The sequence below is a fragment of the Amphimedon queenslandica genome, unplaced genomic scaffold (assembly GCF_000090795.2).
Source record: "Amphimedon queenslandica unplaced genomic scaffold, v1.1 AMPQUscaffold_13479, whole genome shotgun sequence".
Lineage (NCBI taxonomy): Eukaryota > Metazoa > Porifera > Demospongiae > Haplosclerida > Niphatidae > Amphimedon > Amphimedon queenslandica.
The window spans coordinates 192,447-214,028 of NW_003546285.1; the positions used below are offsets into that span (position 1 = coordinate 192,447).

Sequence of the window (21,582 nt, forward strand, 5' to 3'; positions counted from 1 at the left end):
AAATAAGAGAAAAAAATTCAAGTACAGCAACTTAAACAATTTTAGTTCTAAAGTAAGATTGACAGTCGATATAAAACAACCTTTTGAGTTTTGATGCAGATAACGCTTTGAAGTTATACGTGTAAATGCTTAATGCAAAATTGACCAAATTCTAATTCTACGTCAATCTTGAATCGAAGTAAAAATTCAAAATGGCAACTTTAAACAATACAGCATCACATAGTTCAGTAATATTATTATATAAGTAGAAGATTAATGGCCGGAGTACATTAGGTCAGAGGCTTCAGGTCTAACTGTTTTTCATTCCAAGTGTTTGCAAACAGACAGTGCATGACTATCAACAGAAGAGGTTGTATTAGAAGCAGGAGCAGCTGCAATAATGCTCCTACACACACAACTAAAGTACACACAAGAACAATACAGCAAGATTACCAATACTCAAACATATGTACAAGAATATGTACATGTATGTATCAGTACTTATATATACAAGAATATGCATGTGAACTGTATATTCTTTAGGGAGGGGAGCTATTTATAAAGTCAAGAGAAAGCAGCTGGCGTAATGAACGGTTGATATGATATACAACAATCCAGGGCAGAGAGAAAACATAAACTGGACCAAGCTTATGTTATTATTAGTGAAGTATGCTAACCACGCACATGTGCAAGTACTCGCAGCCTCCTGTAGATGTATATGTACATGATACGCAGCATATGTGTTACTGTGTTACATCGTTAATGCGTTATAATATATATGTAGCTGGATTTGAATAGAAAACTTGTTGTTGTTGTTATTGTTTATTTACCTGCTTTAGTTCTTAATGAGAAGCTGCATTGGGAGAGAGAGAGAGAGGAGAAAGAGGAAAAGAGAGAGAGAGTAGGAGAGTAGGAGAGAGAGAGAGAGTAGGAGGAAAAGAGATAGGAAGAGTGAAAGAGAGAGAGAGGGAGTAGGAGAGAGAGAGAGAGTGGGACAAAATATGCCATAATACCATAAACAGATGCACTAAGTGCATCAATGCTAATAATTGAGACACTCACAAACTCCTATATATAGTAAAAACTCCACCAAATCAAAACACAGGACAATATTGGCATGTAAGCTACAAAATTCTTTATCTAGAGCTGCTGTCAATCACATGCATGAATAGCATATCTATACTTCAATATGGACATAACTTATGTAGACTTTTTTATAGCTTATAGAATAATAGTGACACAGATCATTAAGGATTGTAATGTCGCTGCATACTTCTCCTCTTCTTTCCTTCCCTTCTCCCCCACCTCTCTGTCTCTCTCCTCTCTCTTTCTCCCTCTCTACCTTGCTGCCCTCTTGCAGTAGACCAGTAGTCCATCATACAAGAAAAAGACTCTCTCCTGCATATTACCAGCTGATATCTTTATCAATGATCCCTCTTTAACAAGTTCAGAGCAGGTGTCCACTACAGGCGATCCCTCCCAACCTTCTATGGTCTCCTGCCATTCGGCAATAGCTTCGAGTCTCTCGACTCTACGTTTCGCTTCATTTATGACTGAGCACAGTATTCTCATGTTACCCAGAGCTTTGACTGTATCTTCGTAGTCTTTGTGGCTTTCAGGAGTGTATTTTAAAAGCTCCTAAGAGAGCAGAAAGAGAGAGAGGGAGAGGAGAAAGAGAGAGAGAGAGAGGGAGGAAGAGTAGGAAGCGAGTACAAGTTGTAAAAATGAGAAAGTGATAGAAAAATGAGAAGAGGGAGAGAGTGGAAGATGAAAGAGTAAAATGCATTGTACATATACAAATAAAGTACTGCAATGAATGTACATGTACATGTATGTACACACACATGTGTACTCTTCATGAATGACAAACTAACTTTAAAGAGAAGTGGATATTTACATATTCTTTGTATAGGTTTAAAGAGATAGGAACTGATGGAGGCTTCGTTAACACCTCCTAGCAACATAGCACCCTGGAAAAGGAGAGAAGGAAAAGGAGAAATACTAACATAGAACTCTTGATATTAGCAATACGTACCACAAAGAAGGCTTTAAGCGATGGGACATCTTCTAACTGGTATAGTGTCTTCTGTGATTGTTCATTATTCTCGCCATAAGCTCTATAAGCTTGGAATGACTCGTGCTAGAGAGGAGAGAAAGAAGAATGAATTTTGTATACATCACTTGGTCTAATGCTAATTCATTCTATCTCATGTAGCTTTATATGGTGCATCGGCTTTACAAGTACATGTACATACATGTTTTACGTAACAAGATGAAATCTGGGCATCAGGGCTAGCGGAGGGTATCATCTCTTTATCCAAGTCGACTAGAAGTGCTTTATGTGCTGCGAGAATTTCTTCAATGTTACAAAAGAGCTTTTCGATCACTTCTTCAGTGATGCTTGGATTCTGTGTAGAGAGCTGCTTCATTTTAGTAAGAATATGCTACAGGAGAGAGAGAAGAGATAGGGAGATAGTAATTTACATAGGAACATCAAATCTTGTACTTAAATTACACATACATCGACGGTAAACTCCAGAGAGCTTGTATAATCGTGCTCCGTCTGGTGTATCTCTTTGATAACGTGTAAACGAAACCGTTTTGTTGTCTCGTCCATAACTGCAGAAGTAACAAGAAGAACAAGGTACAAGAACAAGCCTTGACGCTCCGCTGTACAACTATCCTGCCTTTTCTTGTATAAAGTCTGTTACAGGCTACAGCATAGCCTCTTACAGAAAGAGAAACTTGGCTAGCCTAGCTGACTGGCCTGGCTTAGCTTAAGGGGTGGAGTGGAGAATTCTGCTGCTTGGAAAATGTCACAGTTTTTGGAGAAGGGCCTCCATAAAAGACACCCACGCACACATGGCTGTTGGTTTTAATTAACTAACAACTAATAATAATAACTTGCACTAATGTTGTTAAAATCTACCAAAAGATTTGAATTCTTTATCTTAAATAATAATAATAACAAATCAACTATATTTATTATATGCCAGTTTACAATATAAATGTTAAATATAAATGTCAATTTAACAATCAGTTTATGATCAAAGAGAATAAACAATTTCTAAGAATAATAATAATAATAACAATAATAATGATAACAATAATAATAATAACAATAAATGTATTGATGAAGGATTATAATGAATTAAAAATGGATAAATAAAGTTTAATGGAAAAGATGTGGTTAAATCTTAAAGCCACGACACTTGTCCAGTCAGACGTTCCAGTTCTTTCTGTTCATGATGGAGCCTCAATCTAGCAACAGCCATTCCCAATAGAGTTCTATGGAGAAGAAGAAATTAGGTTTATTTAAAATTTTGCAGCTGTGGATATAAATGTATGCATAGATTTGAATTTTTAAAGGGTTGTAATTTGAAAATTTTATGTCAGAATCGGCTCAAACTTTCTACATAGCATAAGGACATCAATATGTATCAGAAAATGTAATAAAAATTGGGAGTGATTTTTTAGCCATTTTTCAGAAAATACCATGGGCTATAGCCTTGGGTATTTTTCAGATTTTGGCAAGTTTCTTAAATTGGCCATAACTTAAAAAATTTAAGCCAGAATTGGATCAAACTTTCTACACAGCATAAGGACATCAATATGAATCAGAAAATGTAATAAAAAGTAGGGGTGATTTTTGACCATTTTTCAGAAAATACCATGGGCTATAGCCTTGGGTATTTTCAGATTTTGGCAAGTTTCTTAAAATGGCTGTAACTTAAAAAATTTAAGTCAGAATTGGATCAAACTTTCTACACAGCATAAGGATATCAATATGTATCAGAAAATGTAATAAAAATTGGGGGTGATTTTTTGGCCATTTTTCAGAAAAAAGCATGGGCTATAGCCTTGAGTATTTTTCAGATTTTGGCATATTTTTAAAAATAGGCATAACTTGAAAAATTTAAGTCGGAATTGGCTCAAACTTTCTACACAGCATAAGGATGTCAATATGTATCAGAAAATGTAATAAAAATTGGGGGTGATTTTTCGGCCATTTTTCAGAAAATACCATGGGCTATAAGAAACTTGCAAAAATCTGAAAAATACCCAAGGCTATAGCCTTGGGTATTTTTCAGATTTTTGCAAGTTTCTTAAAATGGCCGTAACTTAAAAAATTTAAGTCGGAATTGGCTTAAACTTTCTACACAACATAAGGATATCAATATGCATTTAAAAATGTAATAAAAATTGGGGGTGATTTTTTGGCCATTTTTTGAAAAAAAGCATGGGCTATAGCCTTGGGTATTTTTCAGGTTTTGGCAATTTTCTTAAATTGGCCATAACTTGAAAATTTTAAGTCGGAATGAGCTTAAACTTTCTACACAGCATAAAGACATCAATATGTATCAGAAAATGTAATAAAAATTGGGGGTGATTTTTTGGCCATTTTTCCAAAAAAAAGCATGGGCTATAGTACAGGGTATATTTCAGAAATTGCTATAAAATGAATGAGGTAAGAGTTTGCCTGGATCAGCTTACCTGTGATCTTTATTGTCAATACCAATGTACTGGAGCTTGCTTTGATTTAAATGTAATAGAGTGTGACCTACAAACAGCAAATAAAATAATAATAAATAATGTGGAAATTATAAAAAATCTCCACACACACAAACACACACACACCATTAAATTGCCCATATCTTATGTATATAAATGCATACATTAGCAAACAAAAACTACTTAAAGTGATGTCTAGATGTACATGTACATAGCAAATGACAGTAATTGTTCATACAGTCAAAACAACAACAACTTAAGTATAGGTTATACACCGAGGTAGAGGTTTCTATGGTATTTATTAACCGAGCGACGCAGTCGCGAGGTTAATAAATGCCATAGAAACCGATACCGAGGTGTATAACCAACTTCTACCATGACACTTGAAAAACAACTACCAGCTGCTGATAATAAGACCACAGTTGACATGCATACAACATATCTAACAGGCTAGGCCAGTAAAGAATCAACCAAGCTTGACAAATGGACTAATAAGAGCATAAGCGTAGAGTACCAAACTGCCAATCAATTAATTATTTAACGAGATAGGTTTATATTTTTACGAGCTAGGTTAATATGAAAAATAATTGACCTCCAATACAGCAATCTGATTGGTCAATCGCAAGGTGGCATGGTAGAATAATTATTATTTATTTAAAGCACAGCATGTGTCATGCACATGTACATGTACATGAACAGTTATTGCAGGAATGCTGCACGTGTGGACTTTATACTCTTAAAAATGATCACGGGAATCCCAAATATAACAATAGGAATCTATTATATGTACACTGTATTGTACAGCTACAAATTAAATAAAGGAAAATATGTAAAATTAATATAGAATTTGAGAAATGACATGTACATGTACATGTACACATGGCATTGAATTATGCTGGACTATTAATTATTATTATTATTATTCTCTTACCAGTAATGCTATGCTGGGTAAAGCATTCATTGTACAGCTCACTGAGACTTGAGTTTAACTGACTCAGCCATGTTAGCACATGAGATATCTTCCACGTATGAACTGAGAAAGAAAGAGAGAGAAATAGAAAACGTAATCAAGCTTACAGAATGGACTATTAAATTGCTAACTATTGTTATTACAGTATTTTGGTATAGTGCTCATGCAGATTCTTGTCAGTTGATTTTTATAATTTTAAAAGTTTGCTCAAAAATCAGTCCAAACTCACCACTAGCTGGTAGACCAAATGAAGCCTTCACTGGATCAAGAGGAGAATCAGTCACAATAACTGGAGGGGGAGGAGTCGAAACTGAAGCCCCACCCACTTCAAGATCTTCTACGACCGTCTTCTTAGCCGCACCTCTCCCTTTGCTTCTCAATACAACACCAGAAGTGGGTGGGGTAGTGGGAGGAGCCTCATCTTGAGGTGAAGCCTTCAACTGAAGTGAGACGTCTTCGTACGAGTGCATCTGCTTCTTTACTTGGAGCTGATACTCAGGACGATTGCTGAGGAGGAACGTGTCAGGAACTACCGGATTGTAAGGAGGAATGGGAGGAGGGTTGGAGGATGGGGAGAGCAGGTCATTTGATGAGGACTGAGAGGAGGAAAGAAGAGGAAGAGAAGGAGGAGGGAGAGAAGGAGGAGGGAGAGAAGGAGGAGGGAGAGTAGAAGGAGGTAGAGAAGATGGAGAGTGAGGAGGGACAGTTGGAGGAAGAGAAGGAGAAGGAGGAAAAGAAGATGGAGAGTGAGGAGGGACAGTTGGAGGAAGAGAAGGAGAAGGAGGAAAAGAAGATGGAGAATGAGGAGGGACAGAAGGAGGCATTGAAGGATGAGGTAGGGACTTCATGTCTTGATGAATGACTGGCACCTGAGACTGAGGTGAGACAGGAGGAGGAATAGACCGAGAAGGAGGGAAAGGAGGAGGTTCAGTACCCTCTTCATGTCTAGTTGGTGCTTTTTCAACAACAGATCCACTTCCTTTACCATCAGCAACACTAACCTCAATCCTTACTCCTGATTGGTCATGACCTTTTGCTGGAGGAATGGGAGCTTCATTTGAAACCTCTTTCACTTTCAATGGTCGTCTACCAATCTCAATACTAGCTTCGCTAGATACTTGAGGCTTAGGCTGCGTAGTCTTAGGCTTTGTTGATGCCGATAGATCTTTAATTCCTTGTAAAGCTTGCTGGGCACGTATAATCCCACCCACCATTGCAGCTGAAAAATGACCATGAGAGTCGTGAGTGTACTCGTCCGACCCATGAGTGAAATCCATGATGGGGTCCTCGTCCAGCTCTTCTCTCTCGTCGTCCTCTGATCGAGAAGAAGGAGGGAAGGACTGGTCACTATCGCTTGGATTTGCATCCAGTTCAATGGAGATTTCTTTCTCTTCTCTGTCCTTGTTCTTTGATGGTGATAATCCTAAAAGATCAAAAGCGTTTTGAGCTGAACGCATAGCATCACCTACAGCAGCTTGATAAGCATTAAGACTACCTGAGGAGGGAGAGAGAGGGAGAGAGAGGGGGAGAGAGGAGAGAGAGAGAGGAGGGAGAGAGGAGAGAGAGAGAGAGGGGAGAGAGAGAGAGAGGGGAGAGAGAGAGAGATGGAGGGAGAAAGCACAAAAGCAATAACAAAGCAGTTTATCTGATTCGCTTAATCTCATAATATTCAATTAACATGGCTCCCAACTGGATAGTTTTAGGCTACAGAATTTTAATAAACTAATCTTATTAAATATTTTAAGGCGAGTTAAAGTGAATGCGTATACGAGTGTGTGTCAACAACAACTCATAAAAGGAATCATGAAACCCACTCAAGCCCATATGTCAGTACAATAATAACAAAACGATAATGATGGTAATGACAATGAGTGATGTTTTGGTTGCATTATCAGATTAAAAAAACTTTCATAATTGATACGAAATCATACACACACCCACTGAAAGAAAGAAAATAAAAACATGTCTACTACATATACCAATATGTCATAAAAAATAGCTACAAAAGTGTAAATAAAAATGATTAAACATGTACATGTATACGTCCATTAGCAGCTTCAAAGGTACAAATGATGAGCAATAAAATCAATTAAAAGTTGACATATATCTACATGTACATATACATGCATTGCAGCACATCTTTAATAGCTTATAATTAGCTTAATTCACATCGGAAGTGACAGACATTACATGTCTAAAGACATTTCTAATGATCACTCATTCAACATAACTGAGATCAGGCCCATGACAAAGAGTCAACATAGACAACACACACACACACAAATAAAAATTACCCTCTTTCTTCATTAAAAAATCTAACTTACTTGTTTGGTTAGCCTATTAATAAAAAGAAAAAAAGAGAGATTAAATTTAAAATAAAAAATAAAGAGCAGATACCTTAGCTTTGCTCTCGCTAATCTGGGGTCTGGCAACTTTTAGCGTAAGAGGTGAGCCGGTTGAATAACTAATGATGGACTGGACGGTTTGTAGTATTGAGTCTTTAACATTATGCCCATTGACTGTTAGTAGTAGGTCACCAGTCATGAGTCCGGCCATTTGTGAAGTTGAGTCTTTCTCAACCAGCGAGACACGTAGCGGCTTGCGATTTCCATCAATGAGAAACCCATAGCCAGAGGTGCTTGAATAAGGGACAGTCATTGTACTGTGAAGAGGAGAGGGGAGAGAGTGAGAGTGTATTTTAAAAGGGGAGGGAGAGAGTGTCATATATTTAGAAAATTATTAACTAACATTTCTTTTCCTAGAGACATTATCGGGCCCAAAGGATTGTCCTATAATAAATGAAGAGAAGGAGGGAGTAAAGGAGAGCCAGCAACTGTTTGTATGCAAATAGAGAATTGTTATAAAACTAAGCCTTTTCTTTCAATTCCATTAGCAAGAGCCACACCTACCAATAAAACACATTAACCACACCTATTTAATTTTAGACAACCACGCCCATTAGAAGCTAGGGTCACGCCCCTTGATGAGAAGGAGCTGCTAATTTTTGCAGTGAGAGAGAGGTAGGCAGCCAGCAAAACAGCAGGGCCGGCCGGATTAAAAAAGACAAACAATAAAGAGAACTAAGTAAAAGCGAAAGAGTCTCGAAGAATGGAAGTGCAGAAAAGACTAAAGGCCAGTATCGGTCCTTACCTGCTAGAAGACGCCGTGGAAATTGGAGAGGCGATCGAGAAAGGCGCTTACTCTAGCACCGTCCGGGTCAGATGGCAGGGAACAGAGTACCGAGGCAACAAGCTACACGACGTTCACCTCAGACTAGAAAAGAAGAAAGGCGGAGAAGAGTTACTGGGCAGGTTGAGACGCCATTGCGAGCTAGTCTTCAGTCTAAATCATCCTAATTTAGTACAACATATCGGAGTAGCACTCTCCACGCAAGATGGCCCTGCACCTATACTAATTACTCCATCTCTCCCAACTAATCTGGCTAACATTATAAGTGCCAATACTCGCCTACCACCTGCGGTGTCACACTCAATTTTACGAGATGTCTCCCAAGGTCTGGCCTATTTACATAATCGGCCCAAAGCCCCCGTACCCCATGGGTCCTTATCAGCTAATAACGTATTACTAACGCGTGGGCTGGAAGCGAAATTATCGAATCTTGGCGTCGCAGCCATCTTGGAGTCGGGTTCAGGCGGAGGCTCGAAAGGGGCTGCTATAATCGCTCATACGAAGACTCCCGAACAAACTTGTTATGCTCCTCCTCCAGAGGAACAACCCCTCACCATGGCCGGGGATGTTTTTTCATTCGGGGTCCTCGTCCTTCACATACTGTCTGGGAAATACCCCATACCCACGGGCGAGGGGAAAAAGGAAATCGAGAGACGAGGAATGTACATCAGTCAAATCCCGGAAAAAAATAATCTCCTTCCACTCGTGAAGGAGTGTCTTCAAAATGATCCAGCTCAACGACCACTTGCCCTCACACTTGTCGAGCGTCTCACTCGGTTCTCTTCAGAGCAACCCCTACCTTTTCAGACATCACTCGAGCTACTGATAACAATGGAGAGACGAGAAGGAGAGCTTGTTACTATGGTGAGCCAGCTTAGAGCTGGGCAGGAGGAGGTGGAAGGCTTTGGAAGAAGATTGAGTACTTACGACGAGCAATTGGCAACCATTAAAGAGCAGATGAAGAAAATGGAGGAAGAGCTAGTTGGAGGTTTGGAGGGAAAGACACCTCAAGCAGCAGCTGTTAACAGCTTGTTGCAGCCACCATTGGAACTAACCACATCCAACAGATCGGGGAAAAATGACAAGGTATGAATATATATAGCCCTTTTTCCCTTTCTGTTTATATAATTATACATACAGTATTATCATAATGCGTTCACTCATTCATAAAAGTGTAAATGCATAATTGAACATAGCATAAGATGGAAATTGCAGCTGTCTACTCTAAAGCATTATAAAGTATGCCTCCACCAAACTTTCGTGATTGTAGTATTGTAGTACTCTCTTGCTAGTAGTCGTCATTAAAAAAAAAAAAGCTTAAGAAAGTAGTGCCGTTTAGATAGCAATAATAGTTCACAGTATCTCTTACAGCTTAAAATCGCTGTTAAACACTACGTCTTTAAAATTCACAGTTATTCTTAACAGTGAAACAGTCTGAGTCCACAAATTCATAATAGTCATCTCCCACTCAATATATATAAGGCAGTATAGCTGTATTTGTAGCTATTCGCCATCTCAAGAACATTATTATGCTTGTGTACTATTGTCATATTCTTATTAGTAAATTTTTGTGTTTGTGTTATGACAAATTTTCCATTCAATTCATACTTGAGCTCATTCTTGTTTTCCTCTCTCCCTCCCTTTCTTCTTTCTCTCTGCTAGGAGTCAAGTAGTGGCTCTCCAATCCTCAAACCAACCCAAAGTGTCTTTCATTGGAAGAGAGCGTCCCCAGCTCCAGTTGGCATGCACAGTGCAAGTGCAATTGTATTGGAAGGAAAGCTGTATATTGGAGGAGGAATGACTAAAGATTTACAATCAGGTAATGCTTGTAATACAGTCAGTGTAGCCTCTATAAAAAGGACAGCTTAAGATAAGGATGCATCTGTATTAAGGAGATGTTTTTAGTGTGGGATTGTGGGCCTAATGGAGTAATGGTGTCCTTATTAAAAGAGGCTACACTGTATACTTTTACATCCATTATAGGTAGTTTTGTATGCCTAAAATAAAAGTTGTTCTATGTCTAAAAACAATGTACTGCTTGTAGATCAAAGCACCCACAAACTTGGCCTTAATTGCTTAGCTTTGGTTGTGTTGATATTTCTCCTTTCCCCTCTCTTTGTGGCCTGTCCCTCTTTAATTTACGTCTTCCCCCCTTGTTGACAAACATAATAATTACTACTTCATTCTTCCTTAAACACACACACACTCACTAATAGATCGTATACTATATGAGTATGACATCAGTGGTATGGTACACAAATGGACTGCACTGCCAACTTGCCCCATCGCTTACTTTTCCATGGGCGTGGTCAACAAGACTCTTGTACTGGTGGGCGGGTTGGAGATAATGACGAGAAAAACGTCCAACAAGCTCTTCATGTGGGACAAGGAGAGACAGGAGTGGTGTAATACCCTACCCTCCATGAATGTATCGCGTCAAAACCCGTGTGTCGCCTCGCATAATCTGTCACTTATAGTTGCTGGTGGCTATAGAAACAAGCAAGTCTTGGCTGACGTCGAGGTTTTCGATCAAGCGACATTCCAATGGATCTCATTTCCTCCTCTTCTTGTCCCCACGTCCTGTGCTAGCTGTTGCGTCGTGCGAGACATTCTTTATATCCTGGGCGGGTCCCTCTACGGGGAGGGCGGAGCTTCAAATGTCGTCCAGACTATACCATTAACCGGCGACCCTTCATCAGTCGGCTGGTCGCTTGTACAAAACGCTCCTCTTACGAAATCCTACGCTGTGCCTTCTAGTAACTTCTTACTAGCGGTGGGTGGGGCTATGGCTGGTTCTAATACGCCCACTCGAAGTGTGTATGTTTATTTTCCGGAGATGAGTAGGTGGAGCTTTCTTTGCGAAATGCCCACTGCTCATGCTAAGTGTATAGCAGCTGTTCTCTCGGCTGGTCGAATGATCGTCATCGGAGGAAACGAAGAGCACGCGATGAAAGTTGAATGTGGAACGACGGTCGAATTATTATCAGTTTAAGAAGAAGTACATGTTCTATAACACAGTAATAGATTATTATTATTATTATTATTATTATTAATGGCATTATTATATTGAAACTGGCTATTCTTTTTATAATTACACAAAAGCTCTTCTGAGCTTTGATAATTTCTACCGTTTTGAATGTACTCTCTTTAATTTTAATTGTTAGTATTACTATTATTTTTATTTTTAGAGCCATTTTAACCATTCGCTTATGAAGAATTTTGATTTATTATTATTATTATTACTAATATTGTTTTTATGTCATATAACTTGCATACTTATTTCATGCAGGTCCTTTTTAATGAATGACAGGTGATATAGTGCTCACATTATTATTATTAAATTGCAATGAATAAAAATGATTACAGCAGCATAAAAATACTAGCGAATTCCCAACAGTTTCTGCATATCAGATGTATAATTTGGCTAAAAGCCAATCCAAATAATTATATATACAAATTACAATCGTAAAATAATTCATAAATAAAGAATGAAGACCAATACTTTCAATCATGATGCATATATTGCATCAGCTTCTAAGAAACTGCAAAAATACATCATAATAGAATAGACATAGTCTAACTTAAAACCTGATTAATGTCAAAGAGAAGGAAAATGAAAGAAAGGACAAATGAGATTAGCCGCCCACGCAATAATGATAATATGGCTCCAGTATGTAAACACATAACATCATAACATTAAACAATGACATAATTTATATAACAACAAATAACATTATGATTTCAGTCCTTTTCCTTGACCACACCCACCATCGCCGGCCGAATCGTCCTCCCATTCAATACATACCCGACCTTAGACACAGCTCCTATTGTGCCCACTTTATCTCCAGGTATTTGAAACAGAGCCTCATGCAAGTTTGGATCAAACTTCTCACCATCTCCAGGTTCTATTTTCGAGAGTCCATGCTTAGAAAAAACTTTTAGAAGATTGGTCTCCATCATTTTCAGACCATTATAAAGGCTGACTATCGACTGGTTGGCTTCCTTTCCTTCAATTTGAGTCGATGGGACACTCTCTATAGCCTTTTCTAAGACGTCAGCGATACTGATTATATCTTTGGTGAAGTCTTGTATGCCAAATAGCTTAGCATCTTGGACCTGTTTGAGCATGCGGTGTCTCGTGTTCTCTGTCTCTGCCAGAGCTCTTTTATACTTATCCTAAAGGGAGGGGAAGGATATAACATATGAAACAAAAGGAAATGAGATTAAGTTAAAAAGTAAATAAACTTATTATATACATCATTGTTATTTCTACTGTAGTTTCACCATATGTCATTCAATCTTGTGTACAAACCTCATAAACATTTATATTTAATTAATTGATAATTGCTACCTCTAATTCGTTTAGTTCTGCATCCTTTTTCGCTAAGAGTTCGTCTTTGTCTAATAACGTTTTCTTCAGAGCATCTATATCGATTGGTGGCTCTAGGTCATTCTCTTTGCCATTCCCATTATCAGTAGTACCCTCATTGCTCACTGACTCATCCTAAAATACAATAATACAAAAGTACTCCTGTTTCAATCACCACACCTTTTTATCTTCCTTGCTACTGTTAGTGTTTGCTCTACTATAGCGATTAGTAAATCTATTAATCCAGGTTCCTAGTGGTTTCCCATCTCTAATGGCCGTCACTCTCCCTCTTGCTAAAGCACTAGAGGATCTTCTCGTTGCTAGAAGACAAGATCTTGCCCCAATGGAGAATCTACATAGACTCATTATGTACCTCGTTATGTACGCACGTGGGTACCCAATGATGCAAGATGATGTAATAATTAGGTAATCTAACGGGTTAAAATAAGCTCATTGAAGGGCGTGGTTTGTTATTCAAAATGGCCGCCACTCTGTTCCTGTTGTTGTCCGTCTTCGCTGGTCTTTCTCTATCAGCAAACAACTCTACAGAAGGTGAGCTAGTACCTGCAATAATAAAAACATTACCTACATATTTTAACTTAAAGGAATCTACAACAATGGCCAGGAAATGGAAGGAACAGAGCCAGCGGGCGTTTTCTCAGGACTAGACTTTGCTTCAATTGCCAACAAAGTCCTCATTGTAGTGAGTAAATGAAATTATTTATCATCAATCAATGTACTATGTATAGGTCATCGTAATTATTGGTATTGTTGCTGCTATATTAGCTTATAAATACTACAGAACACAGCAGAGAAGAGCCAAGTTGAGCAGGTAATAATATATATATTAAACCATGGTTTTGACTCTCTTCTTTCCTTCTTTATATCTAACTAACTGTAGGTACAGGAGACTAGAAAAAACTGAGCAAAGTTTAAAACAAGAAGATGGCGACGATGATGAAATTGTTGTGTACGAGAAAGACTGATAAAATTACAAAAATAAATAATAATTATTAACATGTTTAACTGCATCTTCCATTGAAGCAGATTATAATTCTACCATACAGTGCAAAAGATTATAATGATTAATTTACCATTATGTGTTAATAATTTAATGTTCATTGTTCTTTATATGTTTCTCATTCCTTTTCACATATACTGTACATGTACAAGCACTCATCACATTTATTTACTTTTCTGTGAAAGATGTGCCAACAATTTATCACAATATCTAAAAAGAGAATAAAAAGGAAATGTACTAAAACCATCTTCCTACTTTGTTGTTCTATGCTTGCTCTTCACTTTCTCTGTCATCTCCATTAGCAAAGATGGATTGAGTCTTGAAGCAGACTCCAAGACACCAAGAATTGATGACTGGAGAAGAAAAAAAGAATATAAAGAAGCCACCTTTATATTCTTTTTTTCTTTTGCTTAAGAAGCATCAAGAATGGCATACTTATTAACATCATCATCACCATCACCATTATTACTATAACAATAATAATAATTATTAATAATATACTTGTATCATATCAGAAGGATCATCAAGGTGAATCAGTAATGCAGCATAGATAGCTTCAGTGTGGGCCTTGTATAGATCAGAGTCGTAAGGCATAGGGAAACAATTGAAATAAGAAATGAGGCAACTTGAGCATTCATTTCTTATAGTGTCAGAGCTATCATCCAACCTCTTCAATAAGTGACTGTATAACTGATGGAGTTCATCAACTAGGAGCAATAAAATTATTAATAGTTATAAATAGTTATTAAAATTCATTAATAGTTACTTGATTGGGCTTTCGGTGCCGATTGTAGTAAAAGCCCAAGGACTTTACAGGAGACAAGACGAGTGGAAGAATTATCGTCATCAAGACAAGACAAGACCTGTTTTGAAAACCGGTCAGACGAGATTAAATAATAGAGGGAGGTATTGTACTTGTGGTAGGAAATGAGGAAGAAGTGATTGGATCTGATCAGGAGATAAGAGAGAGGAATGAAGGAGAGCTTGAGCTCCGGAGAGTGCAGCTGTTCTTATAGCAGCTGCTGTCCTGATAAAAAAATAAAATAAGAAACAACAAAAAGTATGAAAATTGTACAAAAATTCAATTATACATTACAATTGATGTAGATCAAATTATACATTAAAACATATTATTGCAATTATGATGGCTGACCTTCCTGCTTTCCAGATGCAAGAAGGTACAATGATATTCTTAATGATTGAAGTTGAGTGAGACTGTAATAACTGATTGTGTTGTGAAGTGGAGACATCAACCAAACATTTAATGAGAACTGTGATAAACCTATTAAGAAAAAGTAGATGTACATGTACATGTACTACAGAAATTAAATGATTAAGAAATAGAAAAAAGGATCAATGTAGGATCCCTCTTCTGCTTTCTTTCTCTCCCTTACTTCAGTCTTAGTTCTGGTTCTTGCTCAGGATCAGTGCAGTGCGAGAGGATCAGTATCAGTTCCTCCATTGCTTCATTGTCTAATGTACTGAGTATATTGTCACAGGACAGGAAGCTCAGACAAAGCTTGCAATTTGGAGAATTCAGAGACCAAACCTTATAATCAACCTACATGTACATGTAATATAAAAGACATATAATTTTAGTAAATGTATATGTTCATGAGCATTGCATTAAAAATACATCCTAGCCTTTTTTGACAAAAATATACCCTGTACTTTGGTCCAATTTTGGAGCAACTTTAAAAATTCATTAAAAAATCCAATTTTGATCGAAATTGGCTCAAACTTTTTACACAACATAAGAACATGTATATGCATCAGGAAAAATTATAAAAGTGGAGAATTCTCTCCTTTTCATTTTTGGCAAAAATTGGCTCGTGACCATGTACTATAGTACAGGGACTTTTACTTGATTTTGGAGCAACTTTAAAAATTCGTAAAAAATCCAAATTTGATCGGAATCAGCTCAAACTTTCTATGCAACATAAGAACATGTATATGTATCAGGAAAAATGATAAAAGTGGAGGATTCTCTCCTTTTCATTTTTGGCAAAAATTGGCTCATGACCCTGTACTATAGTACAGGGACTTTGGTCCAATTTCAGAGCAACTTTAAAAATTCATAAAAATCCAATTTTGATCAGAATCAGCTCAAACTTTCTATGCAACATAAGAACATGTATATGTATCAGGAAATGTAATAAAAATGGAGAATTCTCTCCTTTTCATTTTCCCAAAATTTGGCCTGTGACCATGTACTAAGGTCTACAGTCTTTAAACCATATCTTCATCCTCACTTTCAAGATGGCTACTATCTCTGTCATATGCCGCGAGTATAAGCAACCAACATTATCCAAAGACATCTTATCAGCTAAACCAATCATGACAGCTTTGACAGGATCAAGAGAAGAAGTGGAAGAGAGTCGAAGCAAAACAATAAATAAATGAATAGAGAGAGAAGACAAGAGAGGAGAAGAGATGTGTATGACTTGAGATATACAAGCAAGCAGTTGATCCAGTAATGGAGTGTGGCAAGATTGGGTTAGATCAGGCTCAGCCAGACAAAGAGATATATCCTATAAATAATGGAAGGTGGAGAGAGAGAGAGAGAGAGAGAGAGGGAGGGAGAGAGAGTGAAAGAGAGAGGAAGAGAAATGAGAAAAGGAGGGAGAAAGAAAGGCAAATAAAAAAAGATCAAGTTACGGTGGCCATACTTTTAAATAAGGTTCTACAAGTTCATTAATGCTCCCTTTCAGTAGATGACAGAGAACCATCAAACAACCGGTACACTGAACCGGACCAACAGGTACTGCTGATCCCTCTCCATTAGTAGGACAACCTCCAGAGGTACGCACAGCTGGTAAAACAAGGTGACACCAAATCTCAGGAGAAACATAATAACCTGAAATAGAAAGCACATTAGTTAATGGTACAAGGACAGTTGCTCTGTTATACAGAGGTGTCCTTTATGTGGAAGTTATTTTATACAGTAAGGAATGTAACCAGTACACTAGGTGCTGTCGTTAAATGGAAGTGTACGCTATAGAGAGTGTCCATTAAGAGAGGCTATACTGTACATGTACATGCATTTCCATAAAAGCATTACCTATGATCTGAGCTGATTTGCAAGTCCATTCAATGACGCTCTTCTCTTCATCTTGACTTGATTTATAAAGTCCATCAAGAACCAGCTGTATGTGATGAGTGATGGAGTCCTCCATGTGATACAAGAGACTCTGGAGGAGCTGCGAGGCCTTGATACGACTGTTGACAGTCCAGTCTTTGAGGTCTCTCAATATCGCCGGGAAGATCTTTGAGAAGTTTCTATAGACAAGTATTCTACAGCCAAGAGGAGGTCTCTTGAATTCTATAAAAAAACTAATGAGTAGAAGAGAGAGAGAGAGAAGAAAGATTCACCTAAAGATGGGAAAGGATCTTTCAACTGAGCGAAATCCATTTTATCTTTTAAGTCGTCTTCATTCTCTCTCTCATAGCTTGCACCTACCTACAAATAAATGTAAAGTATAAGTACATGGACATTATGGCGACTTACTTGTGTCCATAGCTTGTGGGCAGTTTCTTTAATTTCATCCAATTCGTCAGTTAAACCAGTTAGTAATAACGGAATCAATTTATGATGATACGAATATCTATTTAAACAATAATAATAATAATAATACAATTAATAACGCTATTATTATTATTATTAATATCTTTTAAATACACAACATTATTATTATTATTATTATTATTATTATAAGAATAATAAGCAAAGCTGTTTTTATACACTTATTATTATTATTATTATTATTATTATTACTATTATACCTATCAGGTAGTTCCACTAGCCAGTCTCCTATTATTCTGATACAGCACAAACGAACTGACGGATTACTGTCACACAGTCTCTGAGCTAATCCAGGCAAGCAATCATTAATGGGAGTGGCTGAACCATACTGTATGGCTGATCCTAGGGCCTAAAAATTTAAGAAAAACGACAAAATTTAATGCCATTGCCCATAAAAAATATAAAAAAGTTTTAAAGCACTATTGCTCATACTAAAAATTTACAACAAAATTGAAAGCTCACCTTGATGATTGCTATTCTAACTTTGGAGTGTTGATGACCGATTGATTGCAATAGCGATTTGACGATTATTTCGCTTTCTTGATTAAAGACAGCTGGAACTGACTTAGCTAATTTAATGGTACAAGTACAACTTTCCTTTAAAAAGAGGGAGAGAGAGAGAAAGATTATTTAAAGTGCACAAATATTTTAATGTTTTCATTACCTTTTTCACTTCAGGGTATGGATCAATTAGTGTATATCGTAATATTGTTACCATATCATGGAGATAAGGAGTAAAATCCTTCCCACATAACTCCAATAGTTTAACAAGGAAACTCACGAGTAAAAGCCTACAAGCCACACCTATATTATTAAAAATAACCACGCCCATAAATACCGTATTTCTTCAGATGGTTCTGTTATGTCTGGAATACCCAATCTTGCGACAATAATTGGAATTATAAGTGGAAGGAAATGGGCGTGGTCAGACACACCCACCATTGCTCTAAAAATTAATTAAATAAAATTAATAATTAATTTCAATTGTGACGTACTCTTGTACAGAGTTAATGGCTAGTTCCCTGCATTTCTCAGCTGGGTCGGTGAATAGTTTAAGTAGAGGCTTGAGTAGGCCATTATCCAGCAGCCAATGGAGGAGAGGTGGAGCAGAAACATGGCTGCCAATTTCTTTCCTTATCTTTTCAATAGAGCGCCTTCTTGTAGTCTTGTTTTGGTCTGAGAGACAATTGAGATCTCTTTGAAGCCTCTAAAAATAAAAGATTTAAAGATGACCAGGTTTTCTGACCTTACTAACTTGCAAAATTTCCTCCCCATTCGTTTCCATGCTGCCATAAGTTTCCCGCCAAAGTAATTAGTTGCCATGGAGACAGGATAGAATCACGTGAGCCTTATCGATGATAGTCACGTGATCCGGTGCATGTGACTCTGTTTTGAGAGGACAAACAAAAGAGAAGAAAGTCCTGCAGGTAGCCTGAAGCTGCAAGCCTTCCTCCATTTTAAAACTACTCTTTATATCTATATTGGTGAGCTAAGGAGCACAATAGAGACACAGAAAAAGCAACAAAAATTGACACATTTCTCTCCCTTGCCTTTTTTAGATTGGTACCACGCCCAATGGAAAAGCTACTAGTCCTACCACTTCTCTTGACCCTCTTCTCGGTATTTTTCCAGCCAGTCAGTGCTTACAGATTTGGTGTTGGAGATGGTCTTGCTATAGTCCTGTTTGTTGTCATTGGAGTGATTGCGATATGCGCTCTGTTGGGCTGGATCTCTAGGAAAAGAGCTGGACGTTAATTGGAGAAAACCATCACTACTGCAAACGAATGGATAGATACATTAAAGCTTGCACACTATAAATTATCTATATTATTATTATCATATTATTATTATTGTTATGTTAATTCTAATTGATGTACATGTGTTTGTACATGCATACATGCTGAAAATATTATTATAATTTTTTTTCCTATTTTTCTTTTTTTTTTGGTTGTAATTTACGTGTGATTTATTGTAAAGGGTCTTTTTTTATTGCTGCTCTAAGAATAAAAAAATTAGGATGGATCTAAAAATATGAACTAATAAAAATTTTTAATTGATTGCCCCACAAAATTTTGTAATGCAGAGTAGGGAAATCCTGAATCTTGTATGTACATAAAGTGAAAATGAAATAAGATTACGATACCAAATTGTTTATTCAAGTAACATATAATTATACTAAAAACAAGAAACAGATCAATTGATATCAATTAAACTAAACGTCATTCAATTTAATTTTCTGTCATTTCAATTTTCCCTTCAGTTATTCTTACAAAGCTGATAGACTCCTCCAGTACACATCAGCTCCTGCCCCTTCACCTTTTTATCAAGGCAGGCCTTCAATTCGGCTACAGTACAGCTGGACTGACCCGCCCCTCCTCCTCCGCCCGGCCCTGATAACATGAACATACTTAGCATGTTGTGTATCTTGTCAAGTGACATTGGACCGAGGTTGGTTAACATGGCTGTGACATACGACCACACCACCTGTGGGGTACAGAGAGAGAAGCATTCATAATGAACAGCAAACAGCAAAATTAAATTCCAGCAAAAAATTTCAAAATATATGCGGTACAAAAAAGTAAAAAGTGACAATATTTGCATATACTTCTAAATCGTTTTCTTTTTGGCTTTTCATGGAAGACATTGCCGACTCTTCCTCAAACACGCCCCCTAATAAAATAAATTAGTCACGCCCACCTCTTTAGTACTTACCTTCGTGATAAGTATCGTCCATTCCTTCTTTCTCAAATATCTTAAAAACCTCACCCTCCTTCTCTTCGCAGAGTACACCCTGCCCCGCCCAATAGAGCAAGTGACGTCTTATAACTGAAGGTGTGCTCTCTAGTTCAGTACTCAGGTCCTCGACGCTCCATACACCTTAGAATGAGAATGGAAAAATAAGAATGGAAAAACGAGAATGGAAAAACAAGAATGGAAAAATGAGAATAGAAAAGATCAAGAAATGGAATCTAAAACCATGTACATGTACAATAATAAAAATATAATAAAATGCACTAATTATTAGAGTAGCATGATAAGTACAGCATGAAAAAAACAGTTTATATATACTTACTTTTATTCTGGAACTGCCATATCACACTGGCTCTTGATGGAGACACTTGAAAGTTGAGTATCTGATCATTGACTTCGAGTTCCAGCTGAACCTGTCCAAGATCATGGCACCATTTCAACTCCCTCATCCCTTTTATCTCTTGAAAGGATTTATTATAATCGTCAAGCTTTCTAGAAGAATAAAGAAAGAATTTATTTTAAAAGTAACATTTCTTATTATTGATACTTTTGAATAAAAGCTGGTAGCTTCATTGTCTCTATCCTAAACGAAGGCCAAAAAATATGCGAAAGAATGAAAGAATTAATAATAACATCATTTTCATGATCATCACCATCACCCTACAATAATAGAAATAATAATGTTAATGTACATGTGTGTGTATGTGTGAACCTGTTGCTGTTTCTTGATTGATAGTTTGTTGTTGATGAGTCCATTCACTCTCCTTGAGTCTGTGATGTCCTTAATCATCACTTCACAGTAATGGAGGTTACTCTCTCCAAATCTCAGCTTTAATAACTCAAGGTTCCTTAACTATTGAAGTTATGAGAAACAAAAAAAAGAAATTAATTAAAAGAGAGATAAGCTAATATTAACATTGATGATAATAATAATAATAATAATAATAATAATAATAATAATATTGGGGTATTACTTCTCTTGTGACATCATAGTCAAGTGATAGTAATAGTCTGTCAGACAATAAAGTTCTGTACTCATTCACAAATAGATCTTGACCGCCATAGATGTGAACCAATAAGCTAAAAATAGATATACATGTAACTGTATGGAGTTCATAACTCAGTAATCTGTTATCAGAATCAGCTCAAACTTTCTACACAGTATAAGGACATCAATATGTATCAATAAATGTAATAAAAATTAGGGG

The 21,582-nt window shown here is 37.0% G+C and overlaps 7 protein-coding genes and 1 long non-coding RNA gene across 8 annotated transcripts in view; 3 read left to right on the forward strand and 5 right to left on the reverse strand.

Annotated features, from left to right (window-relative positions):
* LOC100639648 (phosphatidylinositol 3,4,5-trisphosphate-dependent Rac exchanger 2 protein-like) overlaps nt 1-2,846 on the reverse strand; it is a 29,218-nt gene extending 26,372 nt beyond the window's left edge. Inside the window, exons 1-6 of the mRNA XM_019994234.1 lie at nt 2,501-2,846; nt 2,235-2,423; nt 2,015-2,119; nt 1,854-1,949; nt 1,322-1,617; nt 810-832 (exon numbers count right to left, since the gene is read on the reverse strand). Coding sequence (XP_019849793.1) covers nt 810-832; nt 1,322-1,617; nt 1,854-1,949; nt 2,015-2,119; nt 2,235-2,423; nt 2,501-2,596 — 805 coding nt within the window. The 5' untranslated portion in view covers nt 2,597-2,846. The remainder of the gene's footprint in view (nt 1-809; nt 833-1,321; nt 1,618-1,853; nt 1,950-2,014; nt 2,120-2,234; nt 2,424-2,500) is intronic.
* A 55-nt stretch (nt 2,847-2,901) lies between these two features.
* LOC105312037 (formin-like protein 3) lies at nt 2,902-8,367 on the reverse strand. The gene is made up of 7 exons (XM_019994237.1): nt 8,210-8,367; nt 7,859-8,123; nt 7,786-7,798; nt 5,691-6,956; nt 5,423-5,524; nt 4,474-4,540; nt 2,902-3,267 (listed from the first exon to the last, which is right to left on the reverse strand). The coding sequence occupies exons 1-7, from the start codon at nt 8,227-8,229 to the stop codon at nt 3,177-3,179; spliced, it is 1,824 nt and encodes a 607-aa protein (XP_019849796.1). The 5' UTR covers nt 8,230-8,367; the 3' UTR covers nt 2,902-3,176.
* A 60-nt stretch (nt 8,368-8,427) lies between these two features.
* On the forward strand, nt 8,428-12,007 carry LOC105312038 (mitogen-activated protein kinase kinase kinase-like). The gene is made up of 3 exons (XM_011404358.2): nt 8,428-9,736; nt 10,313-10,469; nt 10,867-12,007. Exons 1-3 carry the CDS (start codon nt 8,570-8,572, stop codon nt 11,640-11,642), a joined length of 2,100 nt encoding a protein of 699 aa, XP_011402660.2. The 5' UTR covers nt 8,428-8,569; the 3' UTR covers nt 11,643-12,007.
* Nucleotides 12,008-12,316: 309 nt separating this feature from the next.
* Nucleotides 12,317-13,418, reverse strand: LOC100639774 (grpE protein homolog 1, mitochondrial-like). The gene is made up of 3 exons (XM_003384990.3): nt 13,200-13,418; nt 13,002-13,154; nt 12,317-12,826 (listed from the first exon to the last, which is right to left on the reverse strand). Exons 1-3 carry the CDS (start codon nt 13,383-13,385, stop codon nt 12,392-12,394), a joined length of 774 nt encoding a protein of 257 aa, XP_003385038.1. The 5' UTR covers nt 13,386-13,418; the 3' UTR covers nt 12,317-12,391.
* A 45-nt stretch (nt 13,419-13,463) lies between these two features.
* LOC100636149 (uncharacterized) lies at nt 13,464-14,173 on the forward strand. The gene is made up of 4 exons (XM_003384965.3): nt 13,464-13,571; nt 13,625-13,722; nt 13,769-13,851; nt 13,921-14,173. Exons 1-4 carry the CDS (start codon nt 13,499-13,501, stop codon nt 14,003-14,005), a joined length of 339 nt encoding a protein of 112 aa, XP_003385013.1. The 5' UTR covers nt 13,464-13,498; the 3' UTR covers nt 14,006-14,173.
* On the reverse strand, nt 13,983-18,946 carry LOC100639900 (dynein assembly factor 5, axonemal-like). The gene is made up of 18 exons (XM_019994243.1): nt 18,879-18,946; nt 18,619-18,830; nt 18,462-18,569; nt 18,288-18,414; nt 18,086-18,220; nt 17,824-17,972; nt 17,549-17,645; nt 17,413-17,500; nt 17,102-17,362; nt 16,710-16,897; nt 16,293-16,571; nt 15,435-15,601; nt 15,194-15,322; nt 14,956-15,067; nt 14,807-14,903; nt 14,542-14,747; nt 14,296-14,393; nt 13,983-14,250 (listed from the first exon to the last, which is right to left on the reverse strand). The coding sequence occupies exons 1-18, from the start codon at nt 18,906-18,908 to the stop codon at nt 14,205-14,207; spliced, it is 2,529 nt and encodes an 842-aa protein (XP_019849802.1). The 5' UTR covers nt 18,909-18,946; the 3' UTR covers nt 13,983-14,204.
* Nucleotides 18,947-18,979: 33 nt separating this feature from the next.
* LOC105312026 (uncharacterized) lies at nt 18,980-19,599 on the forward strand. Its single transcript, XR_898140.2, has 2 exons — nt 18,980-19,107; nt 19,183-19,599. It is a non-coding gene; the product is annotated as an uncharacterized LOC105312026 (long non-coding RNA).
* Nucleotides 19,600-19,757: 158 nt separating this feature from the next.
* LOC100640028 (anaphase-promoting complex subunit 2-like) overlaps nt 19,758-21,582 on the reverse strand; it is an 8,763-nt gene continuing 6,938 nt past the window's right edge. Inside the window, exons 2-8 of the mRNA XM_019994221.1 lie at nt 21,349-21,518; nt 21,087-21,227; nt 20,922-21,034; nt 20,697-20,866; nt 20,336-20,500; nt 20,229-20,293; nt 19,758-20,107 (exon numbers count right to left, since the gene is read on the reverse strand). Of these exons, the coding sequence (XP_019849780.1) occupies nt 19,880-20,107; nt 20,229-20,293; nt 20,336-20,500; nt 20,697-20,866; nt 20,922-21,034; nt 21,087-21,227; nt 21,349-21,518 (1,052 nt within the window). The 3' untranslated portion in view covers nt 19,758-19,879. The remainder of the gene's footprint in view (nt 20,108-20,228; nt 20,294-20,335; nt 20,501-20,696; nt 20,867-20,921; nt 21,035-21,086; nt 21,228-21,348; nt 21,519-21,582) is intronic.